Here is an 18,835-nt window from a genome sequence, read left to right as displayed (position 1 = left end):
AGAGAAAGTCCCCAAGGAGCTGAAGGAGGCTGCAACCCTGTAGGTGCAACAACAATATGAACTAACCAATACCCCCTGAGTTCGTGTCTCTAGCTGCATAGCAGAAGATGGCCTAATCGGCCATGATTGGGAAGAGAGGCCCCTTGGTCTTGCAAACTTTATATGACCCAGCACATGGGGAAGGCCAGGGCCAAGTAGTGGGAGTGGGTGGGTAGGGGAGCAGGGGTAGGGTTTATAGGGAACTTTCGGTATAGCATTTGAAATGTAAATAAAGAAAATAATAATAAAGAAAAGAAGTGGGAGTGGGTAGGCAGGGGAGCAGGGTCGGAGGAGGGCATAGGGGCCATTCGGATAGCATTTGAAATGTAAATGAAGAAAATATCTAATAAAATAAGTTTAAAAAAAAGTTACTCAGCGTGAGAAAGGAGGTTTTGCATATAGGAATATCATAAAGAATTTTAAAAAATAACTAGTGGGTCAATAGATGAATTGAGCAGTTATATAGGCCTCAAAGTCAATAAATAAACATCTATTGCATTTAGAATATGATATCACACTTTCTGAAATAACTTTTAAAAATTATAATTATTGAATTATGACTGACAATTAACAAGAGACTATTACTTAGCCTGTCATTAAACCTGCAACATATATTACCAGCTTGCTACATATATTCCAGATTTATTTTAGCCAAATGACATAGTCACCATTTGAAAATCAAAACAGTAGATATAGTGTAAAATCTTTATTTACCAAAAGGAGAATAAAGCTAAATAAACATCAATATGTAGGAAATCGTACTATGAATTCATAAACGTGGGGTTTTTGTGAAAATCTAGGATACCTTTCATTTAAATAAGGTTAACAACCTGGAGACCATGGGTTTAAATGTGGTATTTTAAAATGATTAATTCTCTGACTAGATTTAGTGGTTCATGTCTCTAATCCTAACACTTGGAATGTTGATGCAGGAGAATTGCAATTTCCAGGCCACCATGGGCTATGAAGTTCAATGTGAGCATGGACAACTTAGTAAAATATTCATTTCAAAAAATGAAGGGGAGAGAGGGATGACACCTGGAATCCCAGCCTTCAGTCAATAGGCTGACACTGCAGTGTGGCATGAATTCGGGACCTGTCAATTCATAATAAGTTCTGGGCCAGCCTAAGTTGCAAAGTGAGACCCTTTCTAGGCCAGCCTAGATTGCAAAGTGAGACCCTGTCTCCAAAAGTTAAAATAGGCAAGTATGCAAACATAAAATACCTATATTAAGCAAGAAACAATGTAGGAACTCTCACAGAAATCTTGTCTTCATTTTTTAATTAATCATTTTATTCATTTACATTTCAAATGATATCCACCTTACCAGTTATTCCTCCACAAACCCCTCATTCTACCCCCCTACTTCCCTCCCCTTTGCTTCTATGAGGGTGTTCCTCCAGAATGAGCTTAGCACTGTTCTACATGCATTCTTTTATCTCAACTTCTTATCGTTTAACTTACTGAAGGCAGCTCTGTTAAGATTTTACCCTTCCAAGCCCTAAGCTCCCTCCTAATGTATCAAGTGTTCTAATTTCCAAAGCAAACGACATGATATACCTCCTGCTGCTTTCCCTTTGTAGTTCTCTTAGCTGTTACCTCCAGCCAAGGCACCTGTCCCACCAGATCTTAGTGAGGACTTAGTCACTTCTTTTAAGGAGTTGTCTTTAAGAACCTGGATTATCTTCTGGCTCCTTCTAGATTCAGAAATGACACCATGTCCTAATAGTATAATTTTTTCATTCCTCAAATTGTTCTTTTAAACCTACTGTATTCTAAGAAATTTCCAAATCCCTTTAGCATAGTTATAACTAAGGAATTGGTTCACAGCAATCTTGTTCTGACCAGGATAATTCCTCCTTCTTACTATATGAAATTATTCTTCACCTTTACTCTGTCTCTACTGAATTTCTGTTCTTCCTGTACCCCTTAGCTTTAGCCATTGTGCTTAGATTTTTTTAAAAAAAACTTTAATTGGGGTTTTTTGGACCTTTTAATAGATGTGTTTATTTTATAGACTGTAAAATAAAGTCTGGTATAATTTATCGAAGATCATACAGATCATTAAGTATCAGAAACAAGTCTAAATCTCTGATCTGTCTGATTGAAGAAATAAATAAGTTCTTAAATTAATAGCATATTACTCCAGCAGAGGATATTTTTAAAAAGTCAGGTTGGGAATGAGCCTATGAGTTCACTACTTACTGTAAAGCACTGTCAATTTAGTAGGCCATTTTCACAAGGGGAGGGGGCTCTCCCGGCTTACCCCTGAGCTCAGGAACATTGTTTTGATAGTTAGCCCCTAGCTTCCCAGTAACTGGAGAGTAACTGACTTCATTACAGTGTGGCCATATATCTCCTTCATTTCCATGATTTTCTGTAGTTTCCAACAAAAGCTAAGTGATCACCAAAGAAACTGTTGCCATGGAAACTGGCTCACAGTCTGGATTCTATCAATTTTCTGCATAAAATTATGAGAACATAAATGAAAGGGAAATTCTGCCTATACTCAAACAAATACAGCCAAAATTAACCAAGCCACCCACCAAGCCACTATAACTGAGAGGCGCTTGTTATAATCAGACAAAATAATTGTTGTTCCTTTACCTTCAGTGTACTGTTGGACAGACTTTGTATCTAACAGTGTCCCTGCAGGCTAAAATTTGCTTGTGTCTTGCAGCTGTGGCTAAAGCTCCACAGAAGGCTTAGCAGAACTTCTATTTCAGCTAAGACTGAAAGAAAATAATAATCTCATCAATTAGTAGCTAATGCAAGAGCTGAATTACCGTGGCTTTTAGAAAACAGTAAAATGATTTGTCTGCCTGTGGGTCTGCCCTATATGCTGGTTAAAGCAAGCAAATGTTCCACACTGACAGTTAGTAGCTTGAGATTGATGGGCATTGTGTCTCCCAGTTCTAAAACTTAAATTTGCTTTGTGATGTCTGGCTTATTTCTCAATGAAATGAGAATGTTACTGATGAGCTGTCAAAAATGGCTGACACATAATAGGCCCAAAATAAATACCAGTTAGGTGAACTAATTAATAATCAGTTATAATTACTGAACATATACCCAAAGTGTTAAATATTAGGAGTATCTAACACATATTATCCTTCTGTTTGGTGTGGAGGTAATCTAAAAAGCAACAGAGGTGAGAATCAAAGCCTGGGTTTCTTTTCTGCCTTTTCTTTCCTGGTAATATTATAAGAATTAATAAAATTAAAAGCATACATTTTATAGCCATATGAAGGAATACAAAGTACAAAGGCTGAACAATCTGATCAAACCTTGGCCCTATTGTACATTCATAGGTGACCTTGAAAAGATTTTTACCTTAAACACTGATTAATTTTAAGGTAAAAGATTTTTAGATTAATTAGGTCTTCCCAGTATCCAAGGGATGATTGAGCTGAATAGATAAACTGTAATATAATTAGCACAGACCATGATTTATAGTAAATCCTGATGTAATATAAACCCTATTAGTTTACATACACTGACTTCTCAGTAACAATTTGCCTAGTCATCAGTGGAATAGTATGTTTCTTCTTAGATCAGCAGGCATCTGATTATGCAAATTCAAAATGGAATTTGCTGTTGAAGAAGAAGAATTTTTAATGAACTAAATTTGATGAGCTTTCTTACTATTTTACAGGGTTTCAAAGATATTTCCCTTGAGAGATTTATACATGGAGGAGCAAATGTCACTGGATTCCAGTTAGTAGATTTTAATACGCCCATGGTAACGAAACTAATGGATCGCTGGAAGAAACTAGATCAACGAGAATATCCAGGTTCTGAAACACCTCCGAAGGTATTTGGTTTTGTATAATTTTTGCATATTGTGTACTGTTATCTTTCTAAATTTTTGTTATTTTATTTTATGTCTATATGTGTTTTTGCTTTCAAGTATGCCATGGGTATGCATTGTGCTCTCAAATACAGAAGAGGGAGTCAAATCTGCTAGAACTGGTGCATATAAGTCACCACATGGCTCTGGGAACATAATGGTCCCAGGCAAAAGCAATAAGTTTTCTTGACTGCCAAGCAAATTCTCCAAACCATGTTAATATGTTTTATTTTATGATTTTTTTTAATGCTTTCAGACTCTTTGTGACATCTTCTCACAGTCCTTGCACTAAAAACTGACCGAGTATGTTAAAATGTTTGCGTATCTGGTACAGTGAATAAAGTGCTTGCTATGAAGCGTGAGAACCTGTGTTCAGATCCCCACCACCCACTACAAATAATTAGTGCAGAGATGTACTCCAGTAATCCCAAGTCTGGAAAGTAGAGACCAGCACTCACTGGCCAGTCAATATACCAATCCAGGAGTGCTGACATTCACTGAGAGACCTTGTCCTGAACAGCAAGGTGAAGGACAGGAGAGAAAGTCACCTGAATATATTTCCAGCTATCAGATGTCCACAAACAGATGTTGTCTCAATAGTTCAAGTTTACCAATGAAGATGACAGCATGAAAGCCTGCTAGATCAGAGAGGCAGAAAAAGCACACAGCTGACCTTCCTCCACAGTTGATATCCCAAATGGAAAACCTCCTTGTGCACACTGTCTCTATAACCACTGAAACTGAAGGTCTTTCCCTTTTAATTCCTGCGTATCTCTCCAGCTTTTTTACTTCCTCTTCCACTGTATAGTTTTGTATACTCCCTCCTGATCAACTGATTGCTTGTTCTTTATTTAGTCCTTTTTCATTTACACTATTTATTTTCTTTATTACTTTATTTATTTAGTTAGTTTATTTAGTCCTGTTTAAAGAAAGCTCTTGCATGTGTATTAGAGCTGAGTCACATTTCAACTAGAAACAGATTTTTCCTGTAAATAAGGCAGTCTCAGGGTTCACAGTGTGATCAAATATCCTACAGTTCACAGGTGAGCTTAACTACAGATGTACTGGACCATGTACATTCAAACATATGCCATACATACACACAGGCATTCAGCCACCATTTGGTATTCCTCAGTTGAGAATTCTTGTTTAGCTCTGTACTCCATTTTTAATAGGGTTATTTGGTTCTCTGGAGTCTAACTTCTTGAGTTCTTTATATATATGGTATATATATATATATATATATATATATATATATATATATATATATATGGTATATTAGCCCTCTATCAGATGTAGGATTGGTAAAAATCTATTCCCAATCTTTTGGTTGCCATTTTGTTCTATTAACAGTGTCCTTTGCTGTACCAAAGCTTTGCAATTATATGAGGTCCCATTTGCCAATTCTTGACCTTAGAGTGTAAGCTAATGGTATTCTGTTCAGGAAATCTTCCCCTGTGCCCATGTCCTTGAGGCTCTTCCCCACTTTCTTTTCTGTAAGTTTCAGTGTATCTGGTTTTATNTGGAGATCCTTGATCCACTTAGACTTGAGCTTTATACAAGGAGATAAGAATGGATGGATTTCCATTCTTCTACATGATATCCACCAGTTGGAGCAGCACCGTTTGGTGATTATGCTTTTTTTCCACTGGATGGTTTTAGATCCTTTGTCAAAGATCAAGTGACCATAGGTATGTGGGTTCATTTCTGGGTCTTCAATTCTTTTCCATTGATCTACCTTCCTGTCACTGCACCAATACCATGCAGTTTTTCTTCTTTTTTTGTTAGGTATTTTCTTCATTTACATTTCAAATGCTATCCCCAAAGCCCTCCCCCCACCCTGCTCCCCAACTTACCCACTCCTACTTCCTGGCCCTGGCATTCCCCTGAACTGGGGCATATGATCTTCGCAATACCAAGGGCCTCTCCTCCCATTGATAGCCAATTTTTATCACAGTTGCTCTGTAGTCAGGTTGAGGTCAGGGATGGTGATTCCCCTAGAAGTTCTTTTATTGTTGAGAATAGTTTTTGCTATCCTGGGTTTTTTGTTATTCCAGATGAATTTGGAAATTGCTCTTTCTAACTCTGTGAAGAATTGATTTGGAATTTTGATGGGGATTGAATTGAACCTGTAGATTGCTTTAGGCAAGATGGCCCTTTTTACTATATTAATTTTGTCAATCCATGAGCATAGGAGATCTTTCCATGTTCTGAGATCTTCTTTGTTTTCTTCAGGGACTTGAAGTTCTTGTTATACAGATCTTTCACTTGATTGGTTAGAGTCACACCAAGATACTTTATAATATTTGTGACTATTGTTAAGGGTGTCATTTCCCTAATTTCTTTCTCAGCCTGTTTATCCTTTGAGTAGAGGAAGGCTACCGATTTGAATTAATTTTATATCCAGCCACTTTGCTGAAGTTGTTTATCAGATTTAGGAGTTTTCTGGTGGAATTTTGGGGGTCACTTAAGTATATATCTTCTCATGTGCAGATAGTGATATTTTGACTTCTTCCTTTCTAATTTGTATCCCTTTGACTTCCTTTTGATGTCTAGTTGTTCTGGCTGGAACTTTGACTACTATATTGAATAAATAGGGAAAGAGAGCACAGCCTTGTCTAGTGCCTGATTTTAGTGGGATTGCTTCAAATTATTCTCCATTTAGTTTGATGTTGGCTACAGGTTTGCTGTATATTGCTTTTACTATGTTTAGCTATGGCCCTTCAGTTCTTGATCTTTCCATGAATTTTACCATGAAGAGGTGCTGAACTATGTCAAATGATTTTTCCGCATCTAATAAGATGATCATGTGGGATTTTTTTTACTTTGAGTTTGTTTATATACTGGATTTTGTTGATGGATTTCTATATATTGAACCACCCCTTGATCTTACTGAATGATCACTTTGATGTGTTCTTGGTTTTGGTTTGCCAGAATTTTACAGAGTATTTTTGCCTTCACATGGGAAATTGGGCTAAAGTTCTCTTTCTTTGTTAGGTCTTTGTGTGGTTTAGGTATCAGCATAACTGTGGCTTCACAGAACAAATTTGGTAATGTTCCTTCCTTTTCTATTTTGTGGAATATTTTGGGGAGAATTGATATTAAGTTTTCTTTGAAGATCTGATAGAATTCTGCAGAAAACTCATCTGGTCCTGGGCTTTTTTTGGTTGGGAGACTTTTAATGACTACATTTGTTTTATTAGGGGTTTGGGAACAGTTTAGATGGTTTATCTGATCCTGATTTAACTTGGTATATGGTATCTGTCTAGAAAATTATCCATTTCATCCAGATTTTCCAGTTTTGTTAAGTATTGGTTTTTTGTACTGGGATCAGATAACTTTTTGAATTTCCTCAGTTTCTGTTGTTATGTTATGATATTGTCTAAATTTGTTTTTGTCATGTATACTGGCTAGTTTTGTGTCAACTTGACACAAGCTGGAGTTATCACAGAGAAAGGAGATTCAGTTGGGGAAATGCCTCCATGAGATCCAGCTGTAGGCATTTTCTCAACTAGTGATCAAGGGGGAGGGCCCCTGGTGGGTGGTGTCATCTCTGGGCTGGTAGTCTTGGTGCTATAAGAGAGTAGGCTGAGCAAGCCAGGGGAGGCAAGTCAGTAAAGGACATCCCTCCATGGCCTCTGCATCAGCTCCTGCTTTCTGACCTGCTGGAGTTCCAGTCCTGACTTCCTTCAGTGATGAACAGCAGTGTGGAAGTGTAAGCCAAATAAACCCTTTCCTCCCCAACTGCTTCTTGGTCATGATGTTCGTGCAGGAATAGAAACCCTGACTAAGACATCATGGAATACCTTGGTTTCTCCATTTACGGTAATTGAGAGTTTTGATGGGTATAGTAGCCTGGGCTGGCATTTGTGTTCTCTTAGGGTCTGTATGACATCTGTCTTGGATCTTCTGGCTTTTAGAGTCTCTGTTGAGAAGTTTGGTGTAATTCTGGTAGGTCTGCCTTTATATTTTATACTTGACCTTTTTCCCTTACTGCTTTTAATATTCTTTCTTTGTTTTGCACATTTGCTTTTTTGATTATTATGTGATGAGAGGGATTTCTTTTCTGGTCCAATCTATTTGGAGTTCTGTAGGCTTCTTGTATATTTATGGGCATCTATTTCTTTAGGTTAGGGATGTTTTCTTCTATAGCTTTGTTTAAGATATTTACTGGCCCTTTGAGTTGAGAATCTTCACTATCTTCTATACCTAGTATCCTTAGGTTTGGTCTTATTGTGTCCTGGGTTTCGTGGATGCTTTGGGCTATGAGCTTTTTGTATTTTGAATTTTCTCTGACTGTTGTGTAAATGTTTTCTGTGGTATATTCTACACCTGAGATTCTCGTATCTCTTGTATTCTGTTAGTGATGCTTGCATCTATGACTACTGATCTCTTTCCTAGATGTTCTATGTCCAGGGTTGTCTCCCTTGTGATTTCTTTATTGTTTCTATTTCCATTTTTAGATCCTGGATGGTTTTTGTTCAATTCCTTCACCTGTTTGGTGGTGTTTTCCTATATTTCTTTAAGGGATTTATGTTTCTTCTTTAAGGGCTTTTACCTGTTTCCCTGTGTTTCTTTAAGGAAGTTATTTATGTCTTTCTTAAAGTACTGGATCACCATGACATGGGATTTTTAAATCAGAATCTAGTGTTTTAGTTGTGTTGGGGTATCCAGGGCTTTTTGTGGTGGAAGAACTGGGTTCTGATGATGCCAAGTAACCTTGGTTTCTGTTGTTTATATTCTTGAGCTTGCCTTTCTCCATCTGGTTATCTTTGGTGTTGGCTTCCCTCCTGTGAGCCTGTGAGTCTATGATCTTATGTGTGTTAGCACTACTGGGATACCAGCTCTCTCTGGGTGGGATTAGGGTATGGAGAGCTGTGGCACATGGTCAGCTCCAGGCACAGATGGGAACTGGATGTATTTATTCCCTGGCTGCTCCTGTGTTCCTGTGTCCTGTGGGCTCTGGGTGGGTCCCACTTGGGCCAGGTATTGGAGAAGAAGGATCGTGACCTGTCTGCTCCACACTTCCTGTTACATATTACTATTTAGTACACATTTTTTACCCTGTGTGATTATGACCTGAAAAGTTTACTCAAGTAATAAGTGATACAAACATTAAACCATTGTTCTTAAAAAGAATGTAAGATTACTTTCTGAGAGCTTCTTCTTGTGACCTTCTGTCAATTAATCAATACATTCTTTTATTAACTTCATTTTCTTCCTTAGCATTGACCTATAGCCACTCTTCAAAGGGAATTTACTTAATACATATATTTTTCAGAAGCACCAGAGTCTTCTCACATTATGACCATTAGGCAGCAATTGGTGCTGTTTCAGACCATTTTAAGCTATCAAATAACCTGTAAAAAAAGCACAAATTTGGGTAAAACAGCACCTACTGATCATAAAAAGTGAACTTGTTTACATCATGAGAACAGAAAAAAAAAATGTAGTGTTTATTTAACTAGAACTGGTTTGCGTATTGGTTGAATTGAGTATTCTGTTTCTCTGTAGATGCCTATAAGTGCTGGCAAAAGAATTAATTAAGTATTGTCTTGGAGATTGCAAATAATTGTTAATGAGTAGAGAAATTCAAAACCAAAGTCCATAAATGGTGAGGGTTGGGTGTAATTAACTGAATTGTATTTCAGTTGGTTAATGCTTACCCCAAGAATCAACACATGACCTCTGATCTTGTCACTTTCTTTCAGTAAAAGGAATACTAATTACTAATAATAATGAAATAGGAGAACAAAGGTCCTTTTGATTTCATGATTCCTTGCTACGTTTCTGATGCCCCAGCTAAACAGAACTGTTCTCTTCAGTCAGTGTCCCCAAGTGTACATGTCAGTCACCATGTATAGGTGTCACCTCCACAGTCCTTCACTTTTATCTGTACTATCCATGTATGCCAACATTCTTCCAAAGTTCAAGTTCCACTTTATCCATGATCTTCATTTATGCTCTCAATGATTGTGCTATTCTCAACCAGGACTTATCATACTTCATATTTGGCTCCTGAAAACTCCTGTAGGTACCACACACTACCAATCTTCACATCCTCACATTTCCTAGCCAGTGGGTTCAGCAGCCAGCTTGTCAGGTCATAATGAATATTCAACCTCACAACAGCTGCAGTAAACGATCACTTTTTTATTTTTCTGCTTTGTGCTCTGTAACATATATTTTATATTCTACAAACCTAGGAGTAACAGAACTTGAATTTATTTTAGTTCTTTCTTTTCAAAGTCCAATTTCCTCCACTGCATACTGATTCTGCCTCTGTTTTTCTTCTATACCTACAAATGTTGAGAAGCAGAATTCACCTCTTCATTCTGATTGATGGGTAGAGCAGAAAATAACTCCTAGCTAAGAGGTAGTTTTAAAGGTTCTCAGAAATGAAATGTTTATTATATATATTTTTTCTACATGTCATCTGAACTCTGGGTGTCCATAAATACACTTTCCTACATGTACTATATAATAAGACACATGAGAAAGAGTTGGAGCTTTTGCAATGTAAAGCCAGTTTAAAATCCTTGCTTCTGCCAGCTCTCCCACCCTATTAAATTCCAGGCCTTTGTTTCTCCAGCTGGTTTTGTTTGCTTTGCACTGCACCCCACCATGTGACACCACTTCCTTTTTCTACAGGAAAGTAAATTTGTTTGCTTTTTTACCATCTCCCCTCAGCTTCATTCTCCATGCTTGGAAGAAAAAAGGGCAATTTTTTTTTTCTTTTTTTACCTTTTGATCCTGGCACACCAGCAGTACATTTTATCATTTGTCCTTTAGATCTTTGGGAAATGTCTTTTTTCTCCTTTTTATTGACTTGCCTTGGAAGAAGATGACTTTGGAGGCTTTTTCTACTCAGAGCCATGGTATGTCAAGCAAGAGAGAAGGCACATTAATGTTTGGCGTAGCACTTTGCTTCTTTTCCTTCAGTTACTTCATCCTAAGAGGGCACTGGCCTTTGCTTATGTCTGTGATATTGTACCCTAGATGCTCTTACTTCACATGATCCTATGCATCCTTTAATAAAAAACTCATGTTCAGTTTCTCTACTACTTAACAGTGCTTTCTTGGAAATCATGGAGTTTTAGTTTTTCTCTTCCTTGAAATGATAGCTTTTCAGTGTACTGATCATATTGTCTCTGTTTAGTTTCTACATTCACAATTCCAAATGGATTTTCTGCACTTGCAGGAAAAAACAAAAAAAAACAAAAAACAAAACAAGAAGTTTCTCCTTTGATTCACATGGTACAAACTTGTACCTGATGCAGATGTAGAAAGTGTTAATTATATAGAATTCCTGAAGCAGATAATGCAGTTATTGTCATGACTAGTAGTTGATGAATACTATGTTCTGTCACCCATGTATTTAGTAAGTCTCTAATCAAACATCACCAAAATTTACCCCAAGTCACATTTTTCTATTCATCTTTCCTTTCCGCTATTAGTGCTTCCCACTAATAATCTTGCCCAGGGAGCTCACTCTTTTCTCAAAAAGATACACGGATGGTCATCAAAACACAGATGGTATAAACTTTGTATATCTACATTGATACTGGGATGGAAAGTTAAAGCAATCATTAGTCCATCAAACTGAGCACTCTCATTGGATGATAGGCGCAAACCCTGTTGAAGTTGAGTAAAATACTTGTTATCCCTAGCATTGCATTTCTCAATAACAACACAAAATTTCTCTGGAAGGAAAAACAGAGATATTTCAAGTCAATGAATGCGAAGCAAATCTCTGAGAACACTGACAGGCATTTGGAGAGGGGGAACAAAAACAACCCTCTTGGAGATAAGCCACTGCAATGCAGAATATAGCAGCACAGACTGAAGTATCTATCCTCTACCTGTTTATACTGAAATACAACATAAAGTCCCAACCTGAGGCCTTTCTTCTAGATGATGGAAAATTGTGCTTCAAGGTCTCTATTTTCAGGGTGGGTTTTCTCCTTTAAAATTAGAGCAATATGATGTAGCATACAATACTTGTGTTAAAGCAAAACAAGACATTTCCAAAGCCATCATCAATTATCAGTATTGTGGTAGCTCTTGAGAAAGATGAAGTTTTTGACATAAGCCCACAGAGCTCCAAGATTTCTCTTTGTGCTAGATTTTAACATTTGTCTTTGTCCACGCTTTAACTTTGCTCAGTACACCTCTGCTCTCACTTATGATGGTGTCCTGGTGATGGCTGAAACTTTCCGAAGTCTCAGAAGACAGAAAATTGATATTTCAAGGAGAGGAAATGCCGGGGATTGTCTGGCAAACCCTGCTGCTCCCTGGGGCCAGGGAATTGACATGGAGAGAACACTGAAGCAGGTAACTCATAATTTTGTTTTATTTCATGATCTTTTGTAATAATGCTATGTTAAAAACAGATTAATTGATCTGAATATTATATGAACCAGTACCCCCTGAGCTTGTGTCTCTAGCTGCATATGTAGCAGAAGATGGCCTAATTGGCCATCACTGGGAAGAGAGACTTGCAAACTTTATATGACCCAGCACAAGGGAAGGCCTGGGTCAAGTAGTGGGAGTGGGTGGGTAGGGGAGCAGGGGCGGGGGGGGGTATAGGGAACTTTCAGGATAGCATTTGAAATGTAAATAAAGAAAATAATAATAATAAAAAAATGAAAAAAAATGTCTATTATAATTTCCATGTTAATATATCAAGTATTTAACAGTGTCGAAACTGCAGTTAAAACTGCAGTGGTTATTCCTTATATGCATGTGTAGTCAAAATAACACAACAAATCTGTAAAAGTCTAAAAACATAAAGTTGTTCAGTGTAGACACACTTAGTTAGCAAGAGCCCAGTGTTCCATAAAATCACTCAAGGACTCAGCCAGGCAGAACAGCTGTCATTTTGAATGAACAGGTTGTGAGAAAGTTTTGGAACAACAACTGAATGATTCATTTCAATAATGGTTCTACTTTCTGCTTATAACTTACATCAGAAAGGGTCATTACCCTCATTATCCATAAGGAGTACAAGGAATATAAACCTAACTTGTCAAAGAAGTAGAAATGTTTGATAGAACTAAGGACTGCTTTAATGCATCTTTAACTTTGGGTTAAATGATCAATTTTATTCTTTTATACTCATACAAACAATATATTTTACACAATTGGTGTTCCAAAAAATTAATAATTTCTCTAAAATTTGATGAATTCAAACTGTAAGTAAAATGAATGAGAATCAAAATGTAATTTGGAATCCAATGTGCTTGGATATTTTAGATAATATACTTTTAGCTTTTCATATGTTAGTTCAATGTTAGTGAGAAGAATATGATCTGTATAGGAACCCTAGGTACATAATCTGATATAAGAAGATATATATATAAAACCTGAAGATTGACTCTAAGCAAATAAAATTTCTGTTCTGTAAAGGATATTTTAATATTAGGAAAGAATTATGTTAGTTAAAATGAAACTTTGTTATACCAAAAAAATCATCTTCTAGTTATAGAGCAAAACAACTCTTAATATCCTTTCATAGCCTTTCTCAAGGCTCCATCTCAGTAGCTCAAGCATCCAGTGACATTCCAGAGAGCTGATTGTAACTTTTAATTGCACAGCCTTTTATGGTCCGTAGACTAGTAGTGAAAGATTCCCTTAAGTGAAGCTCTTAATGAGTATATATGTGTTTTCTTTTTCCTTCAAAGGTTCGAATTCAAGGACTGACTGGGAATGTTCAATTTGACCATTATGGACGTAGAGTTAATTACACAATGGATGTGTTTGAATTAAAAAGCACAGGCCCTCGAAAGGTGAGCTAAAACTGAACTGAAAAATAAAAATTATTTTCTTATTTTCATGTGACACTCTTAAAGGCTTATAGGAGAAAAAAGCATGATCCTCTAAATTCTATTTTTAAGTGACACTCACACCTAGTATTTTCTTAATAGTCTATGGTTGTATCATATGTTTAATGTTTAAATGATGTAACAAAATGAAATAATTAATTTGTCATTATACCCTATAATTCACAATGGGAGCAATGTGGCAAGGGGAACTTGGCAAACAGATTTTGGAACCAAAATGCATTCCACTGAAAAGAACATAATGCAGTAAGTATGTCTATGTATGATCTGTGAATCATTAGAGAGACTACAAAGAGACTCTGCTAAAGAATGGGTGTACTTTAAACAGATTATTGGTTTCCAACTAGTCAGGCAAATTAAATTGAGCAAAGTAAAGCAAATGGAAGATAAAATGAAGACATTAATTACTGGGCTGAGAAGAGCAACACCTGATGTTTAGGAAAGTGCTAGCTCAAGGATTTTATATTTTAAAAATATCTTACCATTATTTCTGTTACTATGACAAAACACCCTGACAAAAAGACACTTAAAGGAAAATGGCTTTGCTTCTTCTTAGAATTACAGGTTACAGTTTATCACTGACCACAAGTACAGGCACGAACTCGAAGCAGGTCTCATGATAACCACAATCAAGAAAGACAAATATATGGATGGTGTTTTCTTGCATATGTACTCAGCTCAACTGTCCCACTCTTGTATAGTCCAGAGGCCCTCACATGAAATAGAGCCGCCTGCAAAGAACTGGTTCTATTCATATCAATTCAGATGATCCTGATCTAGACAATCCCTCACTGAGAATCTCTTCCCTCATGATTCTGTTTGTAGCAGGTTGACAATTAAAGCTAACCATCACAGAAAAGAAGCTCTAGAGATCTCAGATGTGAGGATTCTCATATGTCTTTCTAGCATTCCCAATGTAGTCTACCAGAACTGCCTAAAATTTTCCTCTCAAGACCACTTTTTACCTGAAATATTTATATGTGAATCCAGGCATATAAAGTAGACAAACAAATTAGACATTTACAGATTATAACTCACAAAGAACTTAGAATAATTTTAGTATAGCTATAACTTCTTCATTTATCTATACTAATGAAATGGATGTGCTGGACTATTTTTACGTGAAAAAATTAAATCTAGTCTGAAAGTGATAACACCTTTTTTCTTACATTAGTTAATGTTTTCCATTTTGTATATGTGAATCCTAAGAACACTGGATCACATAACTAACCAGTACAAAATGGCAGAAGTATATTTCAAGGATAGGATGTGTATGTTTTAAAACATTACAGAAATTGTTAGAAATCTTATCCTAATCTTGTGCCAAGCTTCATGCAACAATTTTTGTGAAAATCAATGAGAATATTAATCTAAAACCTTGAAAATCAAGCCATGTATCATCTAGGAATGGTAGATCATGCCTGTAATCCACTTGGGAGGCAACATTATCAGGATCAGAGAGCATCCTAAATGATGCAACAAAATAGAAGTCACTCTAAGGACATGCAACTATAAAATCTATCTATCTAAATAAATAAATAAATAAATAAATAAATATTTCTAACACAATAGAAAGATATTCGAAATTGATGTCTACAAGCTGTGGAATCATGGTAGAAAAATGGTATTTGCTATCCATGATTAAGCCATTATATTTCCGTAAGATCAAAAACCTTTGTATGTATAGGAAGAGTACTTCAATGAGTAGCATACTGTATTCTTAAATTTGAGCCAAGGTCTTTCAGGGAGTGTGCATAACAGCTTATAGTACAGGTATTCCTATTATGCATTTCAAAATCAAGACTGCAGTGAAGTTACATGATGCAACATAAACAGATGATTACAGCAAAATCTCAATTCACTATATATTTTATCATTGAAGAATCAGAAACTGTCTGATTTTTTTTAACCCCTGTGTTCACTTACACTACTAAGCCACTGTTTAAGAAGCTAAGTTAAGCAATGCATGATGCACAAATTCAATCCCAGCATTTGAAGCAGACACATAGTTCTCTATGAGAATCTATGTCAAAGAGAGAGACAGAGACAGAGACACAGAGAGATAAGCATTTTATAGTGAACGATGCCTAGGATTCTTTTTCTTTTTCATTTACTGGATTTTTTTTATTTACATTTCAAATGTTATACCCTTTCCTGATTTCCCCACCAGATTTCCTACTTATCTCATGCCCTGTCCCCCTGCTTCTATAAAGGTGTTCCCTGACCCACTCACCCACTACTGCCTCCCCACCCTAGCTTTCCCCTATACTGGGGCATCAAGCCTTCAAAGTACCAAGGGCCTCTCCTCCCAGTGATTCCCAACAAGTCCATACTCAGCTACATATGCTGCAGGAGACATGAGTCCCTCCAAGTGTACTCTTTGATTGGAGGTTTAGTCCCTGGGAGTTCTGGAGGGCCTGGTTGGTTGATATTGTTGTTCTTCCTAAGGGGTTGCAAACGCCTTCACCTCCTTCAGTCCTTTCTCTAACTCCTGAATTGGGGACCCTGTGCTCAGTCCAGTGGTTGGCTGTGAGCATCTCCCTCTGTATTTGTCAGACTCCGGCAGAGGCTCTCAGGAGACAGTTATATCAGGCTTCTGTCAGCAAGAGTCCATGATAGAGTCTGGGTTTGGTGATTGTATATGGGATGGATGTCCAGGTGGGGAAGTCTCTAGATGGCCTTTACTTCAGTGTCTACTCCTCACTTTGTCTCCATGTTTCCTCCTTTATGTTGTTCCCCCTTCTCTCCCCCCCCCTTTTTTTTACATTATGTATTTATTTTGTATGGGGGCCATGAGGGCACTGATGTGGATATCAACAGTCAGCTCTCTCTCTACCATGTGGATTCTTGGGACTGGTCTCAGTTTCATAGGCTTAATGGCAACACCTTTACCCACTAAGTAGTCCTCAACCTGTTGCAATTCCTTTGGAGGTCAAATAACCCTTTTAAAGGGGTCCCCTAAGACCATCAGAAAACACAGATGTTTACATTAGGATTCAGAACAGTAGCAAAATACAGTTAAGAGATAGCAACAAAAATAATCTTATGGTTGGGGGTCACCAGAATATGAGGAGCTGTGGTAAAGAGTCTCAGCATTAGGAAGGCCGAGAACCAAACACCAATGCACTAAGCCATCTAGCTGGTCCTACAGGGAATTTTTAAAAACCATACATTATAATTTAAATTCTTCTGGGTTTAGACTTTTTATTGACATGTTTGTTTGTTCGTTGGTTGGTTTGTTGAGACAGGTCTTTCTACATAATCCTGGCTAGCCTAGAACTTGATATGTTAGCCTCAAACTCACAGAGATCTCCCGCTTCTGCCTCCCAAGTGCTAGGATTAAAGGCTGTGCCACAGTACATGGCCAGAAAGACTTCTTAATATTTATACATGGAATGCCTCACAGTGAAGTGATCACTCTGTTGAGACATAAGCTCCATAACTTCCTCTAATGCTTCTACCCCTTTTTCTATCTCAGCAGTATACTTTCCACTCTTGTCTGTCAGGCAAAATTTGACTAAATTCCAAATGGCTAACATGCCCGACGGTAATAGGGTAGTCGAATCCGTGGCCTGCAAGTCTCAACCTAGTCATTCCCAATATTGGGGGTTCACATAGCCCTCTTCTAGAAACCAGGGTGCCTCTTTAATTATTGTTTCCAAGAATTTGTCTAGTTTCATTTTTTAATTTAACTCCACTTCATTTGAGAAGTGCACTAATGCGGTTTATACTTTCACTTTTGAAGCGCTGGATCCCATGGCTTCGTATCTGAGGTTTTCCATACTTTTTGGAGGCTGGACTTTCCTAACTCTGTCCCTACACCTGGAGCCTAACTTCATCCCTACACCAGGAGCCTAACCTTGTCCCTCTACCAGGGAGCCTCTTCCTAGCACTAGATCAATTCTTAATTACCGTGGAACTCCCCCATAGCTCCTTTTTCTCATTCCAGCTCTTGCACGACTTCCGAAGTTTCTGCCTTTTCTTTTTCTAACTTCTTCCTCTTCTTTCTCCTTAGCCAACTAAACAGCTTCTAATTCAGCTTGTCTTTGCTTTTCTTTGGTTTCCTGCTCCTTCTGCCTGGCTTCTGCTTTTGCTTTCTTTTCTGCTTCTTTCTTGGCCTTTTCTTCTTTTCTTCCCCTTATGAGCCACCAGATGCTACAACCCCACACTCTCACAGGCAGAAACGGCGGGGGTGGGGGGGAATCACACAAATGTCAAGGAAGGTTTCTCCAACAACATTCATCTTTATCTCTGCTCATCCTGTTTGTGTTTTTCATCAGTCCTCTGCCTCCTATCCCTCCCCCCCTCTCCTGGATCCAATCAGTGTTCAGCATGCTCTGAACACTGAGCCATGCATGCAGGCAGAGGTGTGGTGATCTTACAAGTGTGCAGGCTCAGGTTCTTGGTAAACAGGAATCACGGGGCTTGGCCACACCCACTTACCACATTATAGTCTTCACTGTTGCTAGGTAACTGGGGAGGAGTTTAGTGTGAAGGTCAGAAGCTTGGGCCATTGCTTATGGGACTACTGACCATGCTTCTCTTGTGGGAGATGTGGGAGGTGGTACCTTAGGCAGGGGCCAGAGTTCAAGAAGCATGAGGGAATGCCTACCTTGTCATGTAGGTGAATTATGACCATCAGGGTTCAGACCTCAGCACAACTTGAGACCAGCCTGCAATTCCCCACACCAACAGACTGATTCCACAGTGATTATATAAGCTTGCAATCCCTCCAGCAATTTTTCCACTTCCTCACCAGCATCTGCTATCACCTCAATTTTTAATCTTAGCAATTCTGACTGGTGTGAGGTAGAAGCTCAGATTTGTTTTGATTTGCATTTCCCTGATGATTAAGCATGCTAAATATTTTATTTATTTATTTATTTATTTATTTATTTATTTATTTTCTTTATTTACATTTCAAATGCTATCCCGAAAGTTCCCTATACCTCCCCACCCCTGCTCCCCCACCCACCCACTCCCAATACTTGGCCCTGGCCTTCACCTGTGCTGGGTCATATAAAGTTTGCAAGACCAAGGGGCCTCTCTTCCCAATGATGGCCGATTAGGCCATCTTCTGCTACATATGCAGCTAGAGACTCG

At 37.8% G+C, this 18,835-nt stretch overlaps 1 protein-coding gene across 10 annotated transcripts in view; it reads left to right on the top strand.

Moving 5' to 3' along the window:
* Gria4 (glutamate ionotropic receptor AMPA type subunit 4) overlaps positions 1–18,835 on the top strand; it is a 379,870-nt gene that overhangs the window by 284,147 nt on the left and 76,888 nt on the right. For all 10 annotated transcript variants that reach the window (XM_021205901.2, XM_029543717.1, XM_029543716.1 and 7 more), the window contains exons 7-9: positions 3,696–3,854; positions 12,057–12,224; positions 13,574–13,678. In XM_021205901.2, coding sequence (XP_021061560.1) covers positions 3,696–3,854; positions 12,057–12,224; positions 13,574–13,678 — 432 coding nt within the window. The remainder of the gene's footprint in view (positions 1–3,695; positions 3,855–12,056; positions 12,225–13,573; positions 13,679–18,835) is intronic.

This window comes from Mus pahari, chromosome 10, assembly GCF_900095145.1.
Source record: "Mus pahari chromosome 10, PAHARI_EIJ_v1.1, whole genome shotgun sequence".
NCBI classification, from domain to species: domain Eukaryota; kingdom Metazoa; phylum Chordata; class Mammalia; order Rodentia; family Muridae; genus Mus; species Mus pahari.
This window is presented reverse-complemented; position numbering and strand designations above follow the sequence as displayed.